Source organism: Patiria miniata, unplaced genomic scaffold (genome assembly GCF_015706575.1).
Source record: "Patiria miniata isolate m_02_andy unplaced genomic scaffold, ASM1570657v1 HiC_scaffold_20, whole genome shotgun sequence".
Taxonomy (NCBI): domain Eukaryota; kingdom Metazoa; phylum Echinodermata; class Asteroidea; order Valvatida; family Asterinidae; genus Patiria; species Patiria miniata.
Genome location: NW_024037059.1, coordinates 20,399,307 through 20,414,664, shown reverse-complemented (window position 1 = coordinate 20,414,664; position 15,358 = coordinate 20,399,307). Strand labels below are relative to the sequence as shown.

General features: G+C 40.3%; 1 protein-coding gene across 1 annotated transcript in view; it reads right to left on the bottom strand.

Moving 5' to 3' along the window:
• Nucleotides 1-1,163: 1,163 nt before the first annotated feature.
• LOC119728160 (nardilysin-like) overlaps nt 1,164-15,358 on the bottom strand; it is a 25,099-nt gene continuing 10,904 nt past the window's right edge. The window contains exons 13-27 of the mRNA XM_038200241.1: nt 14,624-14,682; nt 13,649-13,703; nt 12,782-12,886; nt 11,685-11,841; nt 10,779-10,829; nt 10,425-10,544; nt 9,339-9,541; nt 8,343-8,470; nt 6,487-6,646; nt 4,749-4,967; nt 3,616-3,668; nt 3,359-3,442; nt 2,137-2,350; nt 1,703-1,798; nt 1,164-1,525 (exon numbers count right to left, since the gene is read on the bottom strand). Of these exons, the coding sequence (XP_038056169.1) occupies nt 1,307-1,525; nt 1,703-1,798; nt 2,137-2,350; nt 3,359-3,442; nt 3,616-3,668; nt 4,749-4,967; nt 6,487-6,646; nt 8,343-8,470; nt 9,339-9,541; nt 10,425-10,544; nt 10,779-10,829; nt 11,685-11,841; nt 12,782-12,886; nt 13,649-13,703; nt 14,624-14,682 (1,923 nt within the window). The 3' untranslated portion in view covers nt 1,164-1,306. The remainder of the gene's footprint in view (nt 1,526-1,702; nt 1,799-2,136; nt 2,351-3,358; nt 3,443-3,615; nt 3,669-4,748; nt 4,968-6,486; nt 6,647-8,342; nt 8,471-9,338; nt 9,542-10,424; nt 10,545-10,778; nt 10,830-11,684; nt 11,842-12,781; nt 12,887-13,648; nt 13,704-14,623; nt 14,683-15,358) is intronic.

The following is a 15,358-nucleotide window of genomic DNA, read 5'->3' as shown; positions in this document are numbered from 1 at the left end:
TCGAGTTGCAATGTGTTCGAGGGGCCCTCAGGAGTCTTTCAAGGAAGTTTGGAGCAATTTCATTTATTGACCAAAATGGACAAAAATTACAAGGGGTTAGTTAACCTTACTTTTTTTAATGAAATTTGGCCAAAATATGAATTTCTTTTTATTGATATATCAGTCCCTAAATCGAGTTGGAATGTGTTCTGAAAACCAAAAAGGGTGCAATATCAAAACCAAAATTAAAACGCTCAATCGGAAAATGAGCGTTTTATTGTGTTGTTAGTGGCAGGCACACAGAAAGTTTGCATCAAATTTAGGGTTTTGCCGAATATACCCAATATCGAAATATTCAATCATCCACAGAATATCCACATAAATATTTCAAGTTAAATATTTCAACAATGTGAGCTGTGTCGAGATTACAAAAATATCTGTGTTGCAAATTTATTTGGATAAGTTGAGAGGTTTTATTGTTTGTCCACTGCCACATTTTTGTGAACAGCCACTTTTACAATCATGATTCGAGATAATTTCCTAAAATCTGTCAAATACCAGCCAGTTAGCTATCTCGAAAAAATATATCGATACATAATTCATAAAAAATTTCCACTTCAAAATCAATGGTCCAACATTCTCATATTTGATCAAATCCAAGCTCCAATAATCGAATACTCAATTAATTGGAAATGCACAGCACTAATCAAATTTGGCCCATGAAGCATGCTGAAAGCATACACAGAGACTGTTGCAACCTGACGCCACTTTTTATCTCAATAAAGGTCGGTCATTGCAAAAAAATGTTGAAAAGACATGAATTTGGGACTGAAAAACATTTTCAACATTGTTAGGAAATACTTAAAAAATGTTCTTGACTCTCAATAGACTTTGTACACAACCGATGAAGTGGCGTCTGATACTACTTTCCAAAAAAATTGTGCACTTATAACAAAATGACCCCTGATGTTTGGCTTGCATACTACACACCAAAGCCTTCAATATTTGTTTCATAATACTTCATCCACAGATTCTGCTTGGTTAGAATATTTGAAATTGTTTAAATCTGAACACAGTTAAAATAAACTTCAATTTCAATACAAAATTGGTGGGAAATGTATTTCTCTCTTCCAAACCACCCCTTCACGTAATGTATACTGCTTTGGTTGCTACGGGTATAGTACTTTTGGACGTGCACTGAAAGATAGCAAAAATAGAAAGTACCATGTGACTTTCTCTCGGCCAATCAAGACACAGAATCTGAGGGTGAGGTGTTATAATCACTTATATTACAAGTCCCAATTATTTGGACAAGGTAAACCGTTCATCAGTGGTCTATTTTGGTGACCGGGTATACAGTCAAACTGGCTTTGAAAGAATCTATCGCGTCAACCACTTTCTTGCTGTCTGTTTCGTCGAGCGGCAAAAACACCAAACTTGTTCTTGTGTTCGTCTCAGTTTCATTGGTGATTCCGTCCACTGTTGTCATGGTTTCCGTTGCCGTGACGCTCTGATTGTGCCTCTCTAGTTTCCCGACCCCAACAACCTAAAATGTTCGCAGGAAGAAAAAAAAAGGGGATATATTCAAGCAAGGCAAATATTTCTGTTCACTGCAGAAATTGGATCAGAAAAATCCTCTTGGTAACTATGCATTTAGTAATTTGCTGTGGCAACTAGGGCTGTCCGAATATACTGTGAGTATACTGTAGAGTGTTTGTCTCACCTGTGAACTGAGTTTCTGGAAGTGGACACCTCCCTGGATGTGATTGCAAAGAAAGTCTTGGACCTCTTGTAGGGAGACACTTCTTAGAGCTTCAACCTGCCAAGAAATGAACCCAAAAAAAACATTAACTCCTAGAAATTGGACAGGTTTTTTTTTTCAATCAGAGAGATGTGAGGCAAAAATTCACAAAATTGCTTTGATGAGCCATGACCTGCTTGGTCTGAAAAGGGTTCAGGTCGGCATAGCGGTACTTTTCTCGCCTTCCACTGCTGTGATCCGGGTTCGATTCCCGCATGGATAGGGTTTTCAGTCCCTACCTCACTCTGTGGGTTTCCCTGGAATGTCATTCAGTATAATTTCCTTCTTCGTCTTCTACCAAGTTACAAGTTTACATCTCTTTGAGGCAAAATTCCAAACGAAGGTCAAAAACTCGCCTCTCGTTTCAGCCGATCAAAGATGTAGGTGTGATTCAGGACCTCCCACCAGTTTTGGTCCACCTCCTCCCCCAGGTGGTTATCCACGCACTGCTTGAGAGTGATCAGGGACTCCACCTGGGTCTTGAAGTCTTTCTCCATGGAGGACGAGGTCCGCATCTTGCCGAGGAAACTCTGAAGGAACGAGTCGATGCGTTCTTCGACATGAGACACACTGTCCAGAAAAAGCTTTCATCAATTCAGGCAATTCAACATATAGAGTCCCTCCGTCATTGATTCCGACTGCAAATGTGGAGACCAATTACTTCCCTATGGAATTAAAACACACCGGGAGGATTTCTTCCCAGGTTGGCGTAGTGGTTCTTTCCTTGCGTCCCATGGCTGTGACCCGGGTTCGAATCCTGCCTGGGCAATATAGGGATTGGCTTTTCAGTCCCTACCTGATTCCGTGGGTTTTGCCCAGAATATTCTTCTGGGGTTTTCCTCCAACCTCTTAAACAGTAATTTCTTATCACTGTCTCCTGTCCACAGGTTTCTTCGGGCTTGCGAACTGCGCTTTTGAGGAATGCTTGGTTTCATTACCAGAAATGCATAAATAATAATAAAAATAATAATAATCATTGGCAATTATCATTTCGATATTCCCATAATGTAACAGGTTTTGGGTACTCCCTAGGTCTCTTGAGTACAGAATGGGGTTTGGACTGTTGGATCATTCCGACCTCCTAGATTCCTGGGGGGGGGGGGGGTTTCTGAGATTATAATGCCGTGGGTGTATGAGCTCTATGCGCTACCAAAAGAGGGCGCCCTTTTACCTAGCAACGACGTCCCATGGGCGGTACATTTCGCAGGTTGACGCGCACCGTTCCTTGTGTGTGACGCGCGTACACCAGGGGATTTGTTCTATGTACACGCAGTGGCCCCGCACCCCCAACTGTACTTCCTTTGCCGGTGAAGGGGTACTTGTGAATGGAGCGGATACAGGGCGAGTCAAAAAGAAAAAGGAAACCCAAAAAGCAACCTCTATTTTTTAAAGAAGTTCTGCATATAGCACTTTTAAAATCTTAGATGTGAAAGCCCAATTTATAAGCTTTAAGGTGGTATTGTAAGAAATGTATTCATTATTCCAGGGTTTGTTTAAAATCTTGCAGGACAAACAAAAATCACAAGTAGAGTTAATGGTTCCCTGGGCACATTTTAGAACTGGAAACTCAAAGCTTACCTGAATTTAGTAGCTTGAGTTGCCACGGTTACAGAGAACCCAAGGATGCCGAAACTGTTGCGACAGGTTGGATACACACTGTACCTGTACAAGACAAAAAAAAGTAACTTCGCTCTATAACAAACACAGTTCTGAAGACTTGGCTTACAAGAACATACACTTTTTAACTCACACAATTGTTCACTATATAAAAGCAAGTTGACGGTTTTTACAGTCATTTACCAAACTTTAAAGAGCTGTAAAATGCTCAAACTTACCCTAGTTGTTCCTGAGTTCTCAAAATATCAAAACAGGGTTCCTCCATCATCGTCTGTAAAATCAAATGGAAATGAGGAGTAGTACATTCAAACAGGGTTCACCAGGGTTGGAAGGCAAGGAAAGTCTAGACAAGGCAGTGTTCGCATACGAACAAAATCCAAATATTCCCAATTTGTAGACACGCCTTTTATAAAAGGGTCATTATATAAATTTAGGTACCAAAGTGTCTTATTTTTCCAGTCCCAATGTACCTCCGAGCGATGTAATTTGCCATGCAAGAATCACTAAGAATGACTTCAAATAATTTTTTGTTACAATTTATTGGGTAGATAGTGTGCTATTCATATTCGCTCTCCGAGGACGACTGCATTAACCTTAACAACCCAACCATTCAAAATCTAAGTGCATGTTTTGTTGGAGTCTGTTGGAGTGAGTACTGCACTATTAAACTGATTATGCTTTACATGGGTCAGGCATACCACCATAATCCGAGTCCAACAGTATGGTGTTGAATTTCGCAAGAGTAAGGACTGTTCCTACTGAATCATTGAAGGGGTTGGATTAAGAAGTGCATCAGGATTATAAAATCAAGAATGTCAGATGTAAAAGGGACAGGAACAAATTTAAAGTGGACCCCAATTTATAAGATAACCCAAAATTGGACGACCCAGAGAACTTTCATACAGGTATACGACGGTTAACACTTTACTTCTATATACATGTACATCATACTGAATGCACTTTCATATGACGTCCCCCCCCCCACCCCACTTAGTTTCTAAAGTCCCCCCCCCCCAAACCCCTTCAGGACAAAAAGGAATATAAGATGTGTCTCTCTGGTCGAAATGATTGGTGAAGGATGAACATTTTACTAGTTAAACAGACCGCCACTAAAATGGACTGACAGATTGATTGACATAAGAACAGGACTTGACTTCAAAGCTGCCGAGTGGGAAAAAAATACTAATTATCAAATTTTGAGTAATTAAGCAAACATCAACTGAGAACCAGTCAAAAGCAATGTACATTGCATGACATATTTGCTGGTTCCCTGTTGTTGCTAAGCGAATAATTATTTATGCCTAGCAAATTTCTGCGCTTAAAATCAACAAGATTTCACTGAGATTCTTACGATAAGTACATCGATGACACTGAGTCGTCTGATCGTCCCAGGACCAGCTTGGTAGTAGTTGGTCACCACCGAGTTGGCATCCTTCTCATTGTATCCTTTGACCTTGCACACCTGACCCCCCGAGGGCAGCCGGACGACCCTGGTCTTGGGCATCTGCACTTTGGGCAGGGGGGTGCAGCCCAGTTTGGTGCTGAGGGACTCCGTGAAGCCAAGAGCTTCCTGTGAGAAGAGAAGAAAACATCGCTTTTAATGGCTCTACCCAATAATGATTACAGCAAAAACAAATGTTAGATGCAAAAACAAATGTTCATACATTCTGAACAAAAAAAAATAATGAAAGGTTCAATGTAACACCCCCCTTAAAAAAATTAAAATTAAAAATTCAAATGCCTGACAAACTACAGATTGTATTACATGTACATGTACATTATAAATGGTTGAGGGGAGTGTGGCCTAGTGGTTAGTGTTCATGACTCATGATCAGTGGGTCTGGGGTTTGACTCCTGCTGCTGGCCATATGTTGTGTCCTTGGGCAAGCCACATCATCTCCGTGTGCCTCTCTCCACCAAATAGTACACAGTGGTACTGGCATTAGCTGGGGTTTAACTTGAAATATTCTATCATTTTAGGCAAAGAAAATCGGAGATAAATGCCGGCCTGGTGGGCCAAAGATAGTCTTTTTCCAAAACTTAAATTGTCACCATCAAAAGGGAGATCTGTATTTACACGTATATGGAACGTCGCTATACCGAACATTCGGCTTTATACAACACCTGAATAAATCCCAGTCATCTGATTGGTGGATCGTTGATCACATGTCATTGAATTATTCGTACCAACACACGGCGCGCGCGTGGCGCGCAGCGCACAGTGCAATGGAAGTTCTATTGCACTGTGAATAGAACTTCCATTGCACGGTGTCACTGCTGCTGGTGGTGGCGCTGTTTTAAATCGAGATAAATTGAATATGATTGTTCTTAACCTGTCGAACAGTTTGCATTAATATAAATATGATGAACTTGTCGAACTTTTAAACAGTTTTTAACCTGAACAAATTGGCTATTAAAAGTCAACCAATCAGATGACAAGGATTTATTCAGGTGTTATATAAAACAAATAATGAATGTTTCACATTCGTGCAATGGAAAGAATAATTTCATTTGGTGACAGATGAAATGTTCCATTTCACTCGGCTTCGCCTCGTGGAATGGAACATTTCATCTGTCACCTCATGAAATTATTCTTACCATTGCACTCACAAACATTCATTATTTGTATAATACCGAACATAATCCTTGAATCCCAATTTTTGTGTACCAAAAGTACCGAACATTCTTGTTGAAAAATGTCAACAGAAGAGCGACAAATGACTACTACTTCCTCAAGGAATAGAAGGGAAAGCCACCTGTGTGAGCTCAAAAACTGTGTAATTACATGATCAAAGTCGTCTTTCAGTAACTACCAGGGCGTACAGGGTGAAGATTTGCTTACGGAATTGAAAAGTGTGTAAATGCAACTACACTATAACAATGGTCAAAAGAGGGCGCCATTAATGTGTGAAAAAACCACAAGCTGGTAAAAATCGGCTTAAAATCGCTATTCCGAACAATTTCTGTGGATCCCACGATGTTCGTTATAGGGATGTTCCACTGTATATTTGAGAAAAACCTTCTGCCCAGCTGCCCAGAAGAGTCTGTTTTTGACAGAACGCATTCACATGTTCCTAGGTCATCTTCACCTTGGCAGTGAAGTTTCCCTGCACCAGTCCTTCAATAAACAGCAACTCCTTGAACCGGACGGCAAACTCTAAGACTTGCTCTCTAGCCACTGCGTTGACCACTGAGCGCTTGTCCACCGGCGTCCACTTGACTTGCTGCAGGATGGATAACCTCACATCGCTGAAAAAAAAAGCAGAAGAATAATATAACAGCCTAAGACTTTCTTTGGTTCTGATAAGTAATTCATATTTGTAGTTCACAGCCTCACAAAATATCTTGGGGGGAAAAGGACCTTCTTGCTACAAGAAATCTGTGAGAATGATTGGTGAGAAATTTACACAGATCAAAGTTAGAGATCAGGTGATTTTTAATACAGGGGTGAGATTGGGAGAAAATGACAAATCCATGAAATAATCGGCATTAAACGTTAGGGTACTAAACCTCAGGGATTTCATTTTCAAAAGGGATTCATTAAAAATCTGGAATAAGAACATTTACTATTGCAAAACTCAATTCAAAATTCAAGGATCAGCTCTTACTGTTGTACAATGAATTGTTAAGTTTGCATGGTTCAGTGGTGAAATAAGCCATCACTGTTGTTTTGAAATACCAGCAGTAACATGAACCCGGTTCAACCGTCAGCTCACACTGTGGGATGTGTTCTAAAACATTCTCTTAAAACTAACAAAAAAATCACACCATCAAAGTTGTTTTTACAAAAGGCCACTTAATTTACTATAATTTAACCCGTCATCACTTGTATTACCTTGTACACTCCGTGATGAATCCATGACACTATAAAATAGGTTTTCCCGGCTTTTTAAAAAAACATTTATCATTCGAATTCACCTTTTCTAATATTCAAATTCGTCCATCAAGATCGATTTAGTGCACTTCCAATGTTTAATTTGTCTTTTGTCAGACCTTTCAAATTTAGTTCAAGCAAATTCAAACAATGAGCACACGTTTTCGTCCCAGAGTATTCAATTTCGTCTCATCTATGCCAAACCTTGTTATTCAGGAATCAAATTCGTCTAATTGAATTATATAAGACAAATTTGATCTCTGAATGCTGCCATTAAGCAACAGCTTGGATGAATTTGATCTGTAATGACGAATATTCTCGACCCGGTGACTAAAGAGGGTGACCAAACTTTGAAATTGAATGGTAAATGACTAAATTGGTTTTGTTAAAAGCGTGTGAAATTTTTCTCGGACGAAATTGAACGTTACAGTTGGTGAAATTGAATGACATTTTTTTTTAACAGCCGGGAAAACCTATAATAATAATAACATGGTGTTTAGCGCTTTATACCAAATGTCTCAAAGCGCTTCACAATTATTATCCCTGTTCATCAGGCCATGAGACCAGTTATTCGAGATCAGCGCATTCTAGTCTCTACCTTCACAGCTACCCGTACAAACTCCTGCGTGGAGAGAGGCAATTGTAGTAAAGTGTCTTTCCCAAGAACACAAGCACCATGTTCCCCGTCAGGATTCGAACCCTCGTACCACGATACGTGAGTCGAACACTGTAAACATTGGACCACAGCACTCCACAGCGCTGAACTATAGAGTGCTGGGGCAGTTTGGGGCGGTACAGACAACTCCGGGCATGATGTGATCACTGTACACACGAGGCCCCCTTCAATGGAGAAGCCATTGTGCAAACTATTAGTAAAAGTTACTGCCCACAACAGATTATCTGAACAATAGCTAGTACAAGGCTTGCACCATTGAAGGGGCCTTCATGATAGAATTGATAGCATGCCCAGATTGTTCTGTAACAGGCAGGGTGCTTTTGGGTGGTATACAGAGACTGATGGGTACTAAAGGGTCATTTTGGTTTTCAAAACAGAACTCTGATCTGACTTACTTGTTGAGTTTTCCTGGCTTGATGACGTGATTGTAGTAGGATTTGATCATGGATTCCTTGACAGCATCAAACAGTTCCTGTGTTACTGAGAAGTTGGCTATGTAGTCCAGTATGGTGTCAAACAAGAGCTGGTGAAGGAACATAGTACAGATGAAAGTGTACTGGATAGGGGAATTACTGTGTTACTAACAATTATTACTATACCATAAACATATTCAGGAACAAAAGCCGAGTTCTCACTGGTCCATTCGCCATCACCTGTCAGCCGCTAAACTTGCTGTTTACCAAGCGCAAACGCAAGGTTCCACACACAGGTTACATACGCATGCATGGTAGCCTATCATACTGGTTACCAGTGCGCTAGTCTACTACGCATGCACTGTTAGGAAGCAATCGTGGAACTAGCGCACAGGGGTAGTGCACACACACGATCATCGCCCATGCAGCATGCAGCAGATAAATGAAAAGATGGGGCACAACATTTTGCCGAGAAAATGTTTTTCATGACGTTTTTGCGAATATGTATGAGGTATAGTAAAACAAATAAAACATGGTTTAGTTGGGGTGGATAGTCAGTAGTGGTTCCCCTCGGTATTGGAAGCTGACAGAATAGTCCCCTCGGCTTCGCCTAGGGAACTAGTCTGTCAATTTCCAACACCTTGGAGAGCTAATATTTTCTATCCACCCTCAAACCATGTTGTATTTGGAAACTAGTTAATTCGATGTCGTGAAGCTTTCAAGCAGAAAATACGGCTCAGTAATATCATTCTAAAGTTTTGAGTTATAACATGCTGAATATCATTGATTTTATTCGGACAAATAAGTCATTGGCGAAATGTGCAAAGTCTCAACTGAGCTATCCAGAGCTATATGTTGGCAATTTCCCCAGTTTGTCAATGTCCCTGTTCAATCAATTTGGTTAAAAGTCTTCATTATCTATGGAGTTGCTTTTTAACACTGACAAACAAACAGACATAGGGACAGACAAACACTCACCGGCAGCTTGTGATTGAAGCCGTACATCTTCATAACCAGTCCCGTCTCTTCGGTCTTGAAGCTGTACTCCAGCTGGGCGGCGTCAGCCTCGTAGCCAATCTCTGACAGGTTGTGTTCCAAGATGGAGGCCAGGAAATCAAAGAGAACAAGATTCCCCGGGGAGGCGTAGACGAGGGGAGTAATCAGGTGGAAGATCAGGTAACCTGAAGGAGAGGATAAAAAAAAAAACATGATCTCTATGTTTTTTATGAACAGAAATAGTGCTTTTCTGCTTTTTAGGGTTTTTTTAACCGTAATGTCTTCATACGATATACATGTATGGTATGTACATTGTACACACAACATAAACAAGGTGAATCACATGACATGTGATGACATGTGATGACATCTTCATGACGTTAATGTTTAAGCCACAACTATGGTGGAGTGACTTTGTCTACGCAAAGTTTCACTTTGCTACGATACTTTTTGATGTCAAAGTGACTTGGAAGAAAATGTGTACAAAGTCTATGACATTTGCTCTAGAAGAACAAGGAAAAGAAGAGTAAAATCAGAAGGAAAAAACAGCGACAACTATGCAGAAAAGCAAAAAAGGGAGAGTCTTGTAATCTTTCAGTTCAAGACAGTAAAAAAGGTGACCTTGACTAATCTAATGGAGTTCCACCAAACAAACTTTGAGATTGGATTATGGTCCTTAGTTTCTGTGATTCGCTGATTGCATTTGGATAAACGCAATGCAAGCTGGCTTTGAGTGTGTACTGCTTCAATTGGAAATTCGGTATTGGCAAGTTTTGGACCACGAGGAATCGATCTAGATGGTTTGCGACAATAAAACTCCTTCTCCTAAGGGTTGTTTTCACAAAAGGGCTATTATATTTCGCCCCAATAAGGTGTGTCGCCCTAGTGTGGACGCGATTAGCAAAATCTGTTGCCCTATTATAGCATTCAGTAGAATAATAGTGGGTATTTATAAAGTCACGTATCCACCAGGACTAGTGCATGCTCCTGGGAAAAAATAGTGTTCCTAGAAGAGTTCTTATCAAATCTCTCGTCAATCACAGCAAATGTAGGCACTGCGCATTTTACCTCGGGGTGAGTTAAACTTGGTGTCTCGCTTGTACCACAGCTTGCTCTGCTCACAATCCAAGATGCAGACTGGATAGTCGCTGTCTGGCACGTCTGGAGACTTCAGGTCAAAGTTTGTGGCTGAAAATTGGTAATGAAAATATTCTTGTCATTTTAAAAGTCCATTACAAGTCAAATCGCAACCGAATCTCAAGGAAGGTCATAAATAACAGAACATGAACAATGACAAAAAATTTCCATTGTCCAAGACAAATGGCTTCAAGTGCATCCCACTTATATTGCAATCTATCTAAAATACAATAATTAAAATCCACAATCTTATTGTTATTGTTGGGTTTTTTTCTTCGTACTTACCTATGAATTTATTTGGTTCTGGAAGGTGAAGCTCAGGATTTAATTCCAAATCTGAAAACGAGAAGATTATATATCATACTTTTTTTCCATGAATGTTGATCTCACACCAATGCTCATATCACCAAAAAATGAACATAAAGTAAGACTTTTTTCTTAGACTCTGCAGAACAAGACTGTTCTAATTGTATATGTACAATTGGGGGTACCAAACAAAAATATAGACCAGTAACTTGACTGAAGTGATTGTTGAAAAAATGGCACTTAAACATCCTGCAGTTGTATTATAGTGAATGGTCTGTCAACTAGTAAAACGGAAAGAAAGTAGGTTTAAAAGATGTTTGACAGAACAAAAACAATGAGGAAACATAGACCAGGACTAACAGATTAAGGCTAACCTGAAGAAAAAAAATGGACCGCCCCTTCAAATGTCGCACTGTGCTGCAAAATGGCAATTTCCAACTTTATGCTCCTTTTGTGGATTTAAGTCCAATGTAAATGACCAAGGACTCTCAATCCTTTCATTTTTCAAAATGTTAAACAGTTCCGTTGTTTTAACTCCTTAAGACGGGGAGCAGCTATAGCCGTGGCCGCTAATCTTCATTGGAATGCAGTTGCCAGCTGTGGTATGCTGTGGCACACAGCTAGTGGGTAGTTACACAGCTGCTGCTTTTGTGCAGTCCCGCTACCACACAAAGGCTGTGCAGTCATGCGGGTCACTTGCTCTATGTATGGAGGAATGCCCCTATTACACCCCGTCCGCAAGGGGTTAATTTACATTTCAATTTATCATTTGATTCGGAAATGGATCTTGAAATGGCCTCAAAATGGTTCTGATATTTTGTTTTTTCTCTAAAAGACATTTTTTTTTACAGCATAAATATTTCTTTATCATAGTCTGTCACTCACTCTGAATCAGGTTTTTCCATTCCTCAGGCACATCTTCCACCCTGTAGTCGGTCTGGTACCACAGCTCCTTCCTGTCGCACTGGCCTTCAAAGTGCTTGGACAGCAGCATGAAATTAGCATTGTGGACTTGCAGGTGGTCTGTGCACAGGGCAATGGCCTACAAGGCCGGGAAAATGGCAAATTGGATCCTTTATTGAGAAGGCAAAGCCTCGGAGGTGTGGTCAAGCTCATCGTAAGTCATTCAGTTTCAAGTGATGAAGTGACAGGTTATTTTCATAAACTGTGACAAAAGTATTCCTCCATAATTTTTTATCCCCTTATGAACTGACTTTTTATTTGACTTGTGAGGATTTGTGCTTTGACTTGTGACTGAAATGGGTTTGGACTTGACAAACCACCCATGGCCCTTGATTTCAGTTTTCCCATTGACGTATTTTCATGACATTTCAGGGCATTTTGGGTTTACCTGCAAAAAAAAATTTCCATAGTAATGAACAAAACGTAGACACAGGTTTCACTGATACAGCTACTTCAACATCAAACGTTATTAGACATTTTTTATGTCGGTTAGTCCTTTTTTAGCTGCGGCAGAGCAGCTCAACAAATCATGATGTCTCTTTGTTAGTTAGTAAGTAAACATTTTTACCAATTTCAACCAAACTTTGTTAAAAGTATCAGTAGCCCACCCCCAACATGTCACATGACCAAACTGGGGTCAAAGGTCATAATGGGGTCACTGGGGTCAAAGTTTATCATGGGGTCACTTGGGTTTAAAAACCTGATTTTTGTTTAACTCAAAACACTACTCCTTCCAGAAATTACATGGCACAATCGCATGACTGATGCATGAACACGAGTTCGTTGGCCCGCAGCTTCCGAGATATTTCTGATTGAGCTTGTTCTTTTCCTTTTTTTTTTAAGGAGGGGGGTGCTTCTTTATATATGAGGGCCAGTCGTATGACATCAATCATACATTAATCCCGAGCAAGCTACAAGCAAGACGGCACTCAAATGGTCCTTCTCTTTTTCAGGTTAAGGGGGCACACTTTCCAAGTCTTTATATTTTTTTCCCCTGAAGGACAACCAGCTCAACTTACCTGTGGGTTGTACTCTGTCTGCAGCAAGGGTCCTGTGAGGCATTCTTCTGTAGGGTACAGCTGCATGCTTTCTGCCACCATCTCCACATACTCGATGGGTTCGGTCTGGGTCAAAGGTCACAGGTCACGGGCAAAAGTGAAGAGGAAAAAAGCAGGAGAAGGCAAGACTGATTACAACACAAATGGCAATTGATATCTTTTAACAAGGATCAAAGTTTTTACGTAACCCCTGTTCCTCAAGCCAAAAACATTCCTTAGACGATCCAGCTCCCTTGAGAATATACAGCTCAATGCCATTTTGAAGGCAATGTCTTTCCAAACACAATAAACATCTCTGCCTTCACACATACCCATGTTTACGTTACATACCTAGTGTGGACATTCCTTTGTTTTCGTGTAATTAAGAAAAACCTGTGAAAAACACTATGAAAACTCTTTCAACCCAATTTGTTTCTAAGATTCCCTTTAGTGTTTCTCTTCATTTTGCCACGCATAAACCTAACCCCAAAATGCCTCTAAAACTGTTTTCCAGAGAGCAGGGGGGAAACACTGTGTGGACGTGGGCAAGTCCACACAACGTAGCTGCTACCTGGTTTATGTGGACATCTTTTGTTCGGAAGTCCACACAGCGAATGTAATGCTTGTACACCTATGTAACTCTTGGGAGAGAAGCGATTCCTGACAAAGTGTCTTGCCCATGGACACAAGCATCCCAACCAGACAAGGTCGACTCAAACCCAAAATCTGCCTTGTTACATTAATATGAAGAACTAGCCACAGTTATAATTTACTGTAATGTTGGAAGCAAAAACAAGTAGGAAAATTGGCAGATGCACAACATGAATATTAAACAAAAAAACTCAATACCTCCTCCTTGAATCTGAAGTCATTATCATCAATCGTTTTGATTTCTTGAAATATTCTGAAAGAAAACACACAGAATCATATACAGTGGAACGTCGCTACACCGAACACCGCTATACCGAACATTCGGCTATACCGAACATCATCATTGGCTCTTGATTTTTGTGTACAAAATATATGGAATACTAATGTTGAAAAATGTCAACAGAAGAGCGAAAAGTGGTTACTATTTCCCCAAGGAATAGAAGGGAAAAACCACCCATTGCTGTACAATGTAGGTACCGGTAGTAAGCTCACAATCTGTGTAATTACATTATCCAATAGTCAGTATGTGTTCAAAGTCATCTTTCAGTAACTAGAAGTACCAGGGCGTGCAGGGTAAGTTCTGAAGGGCGCTTTTTATTGAAAACTGAGTACCGGAGCACCGGCAGCATAAAATCGCTATACCGAATGATCGCTATTACAAACAATTTCTGTGGATCCCGCGATGTTCGTTATAGCGGCGTTCCACTGTAAAGCAAACTTCTTGGTCAACAGAGTCTTCCACATTTACAGAAGTTTGTGAAGTTATTGAGATGCTCAGCATATGTGTTTACTTTTCCCAGGAAAATTATAAAGTTGAAACAATTGGAAAGTTATACTTCATGTGAAAATGTAAGCTGGCATTGATTTCAATAACCTATGCTTATTCAGGATGAACATTGGTAAAATTGAAATGTATTTAATTCATTAGTTGCTAAACGACCCAAAGTGCCTCTTACTCTTAACTACCACTTCAAACCGACCCAGTGCTATGTGGTATATTGTTTCATCAAGGATTAATTACAATGCAATACATGTAATGTACAGTGTATTACAAGTATTTTTGAGTTTAACCAAAACGTTTTTTCAAAGCTTAGGTGATGACATTGCTAAAGGTCGGCATCAGTTCATAATTTTATACTATAATGGCTTTCATTTTCTTTATTTTGTGTTTACCTTTCTTGTGGTCCTATTGTCTGCAGCATTTTGATGTACTGGAAAACAATGGCCAACACCTGTTTCAAGATAAAAGCAATCAAACACTACTGAATACAAGTAAAATGTGGTGCAGGCTTTTAGTAGTCTCTTTTAAAAAAGTCTTTCAAGAAGTTCCGAAGAGTGCATATGAAGAGCGCATATGAACTCTGAAGACTGCCAATTTCCAACTTGTACACTTCAGCTATGGAACAAAATTAGATGCAAAACATTTCAAAGAGGCTGAACACAAGACACCACTGGATTGGTTTTACTGTGAAAGGTAATGGTTTATCACTGTGCTCGAAGCTATGAAGCCACCATGAGTCACTTTTTGACCCCCAATATGGCCCCTGTTCGTTTAGCCTATACTGGAATCCGACGACCAGAATTAGAAGCTTTTACTGTGTCATCACGCTCACGCGCATGCTGCTTACGTTCTTAAAGACAAGGCGCACGCGCATTTTGATATTCCTATTGGTCAAAGGAGCCCGGAGTGCGTGCGACTACCTGAGCACGACTCATGTGACCCTGCGCCACCGCAGGAAATGGCTGCCACCAGATCTGTCTGTACAGTTAATGGTGGAAGCAGAAAAGCACACTGAATTGGGACCACAAAGATGGCATCCTAGTGGCTTCTGTATGTGATATTGATACATTTTTAAAGTTAGTAATCAGAGATCAGGTGGGGCCAATTTCACGGAGCTGCTAAGCACA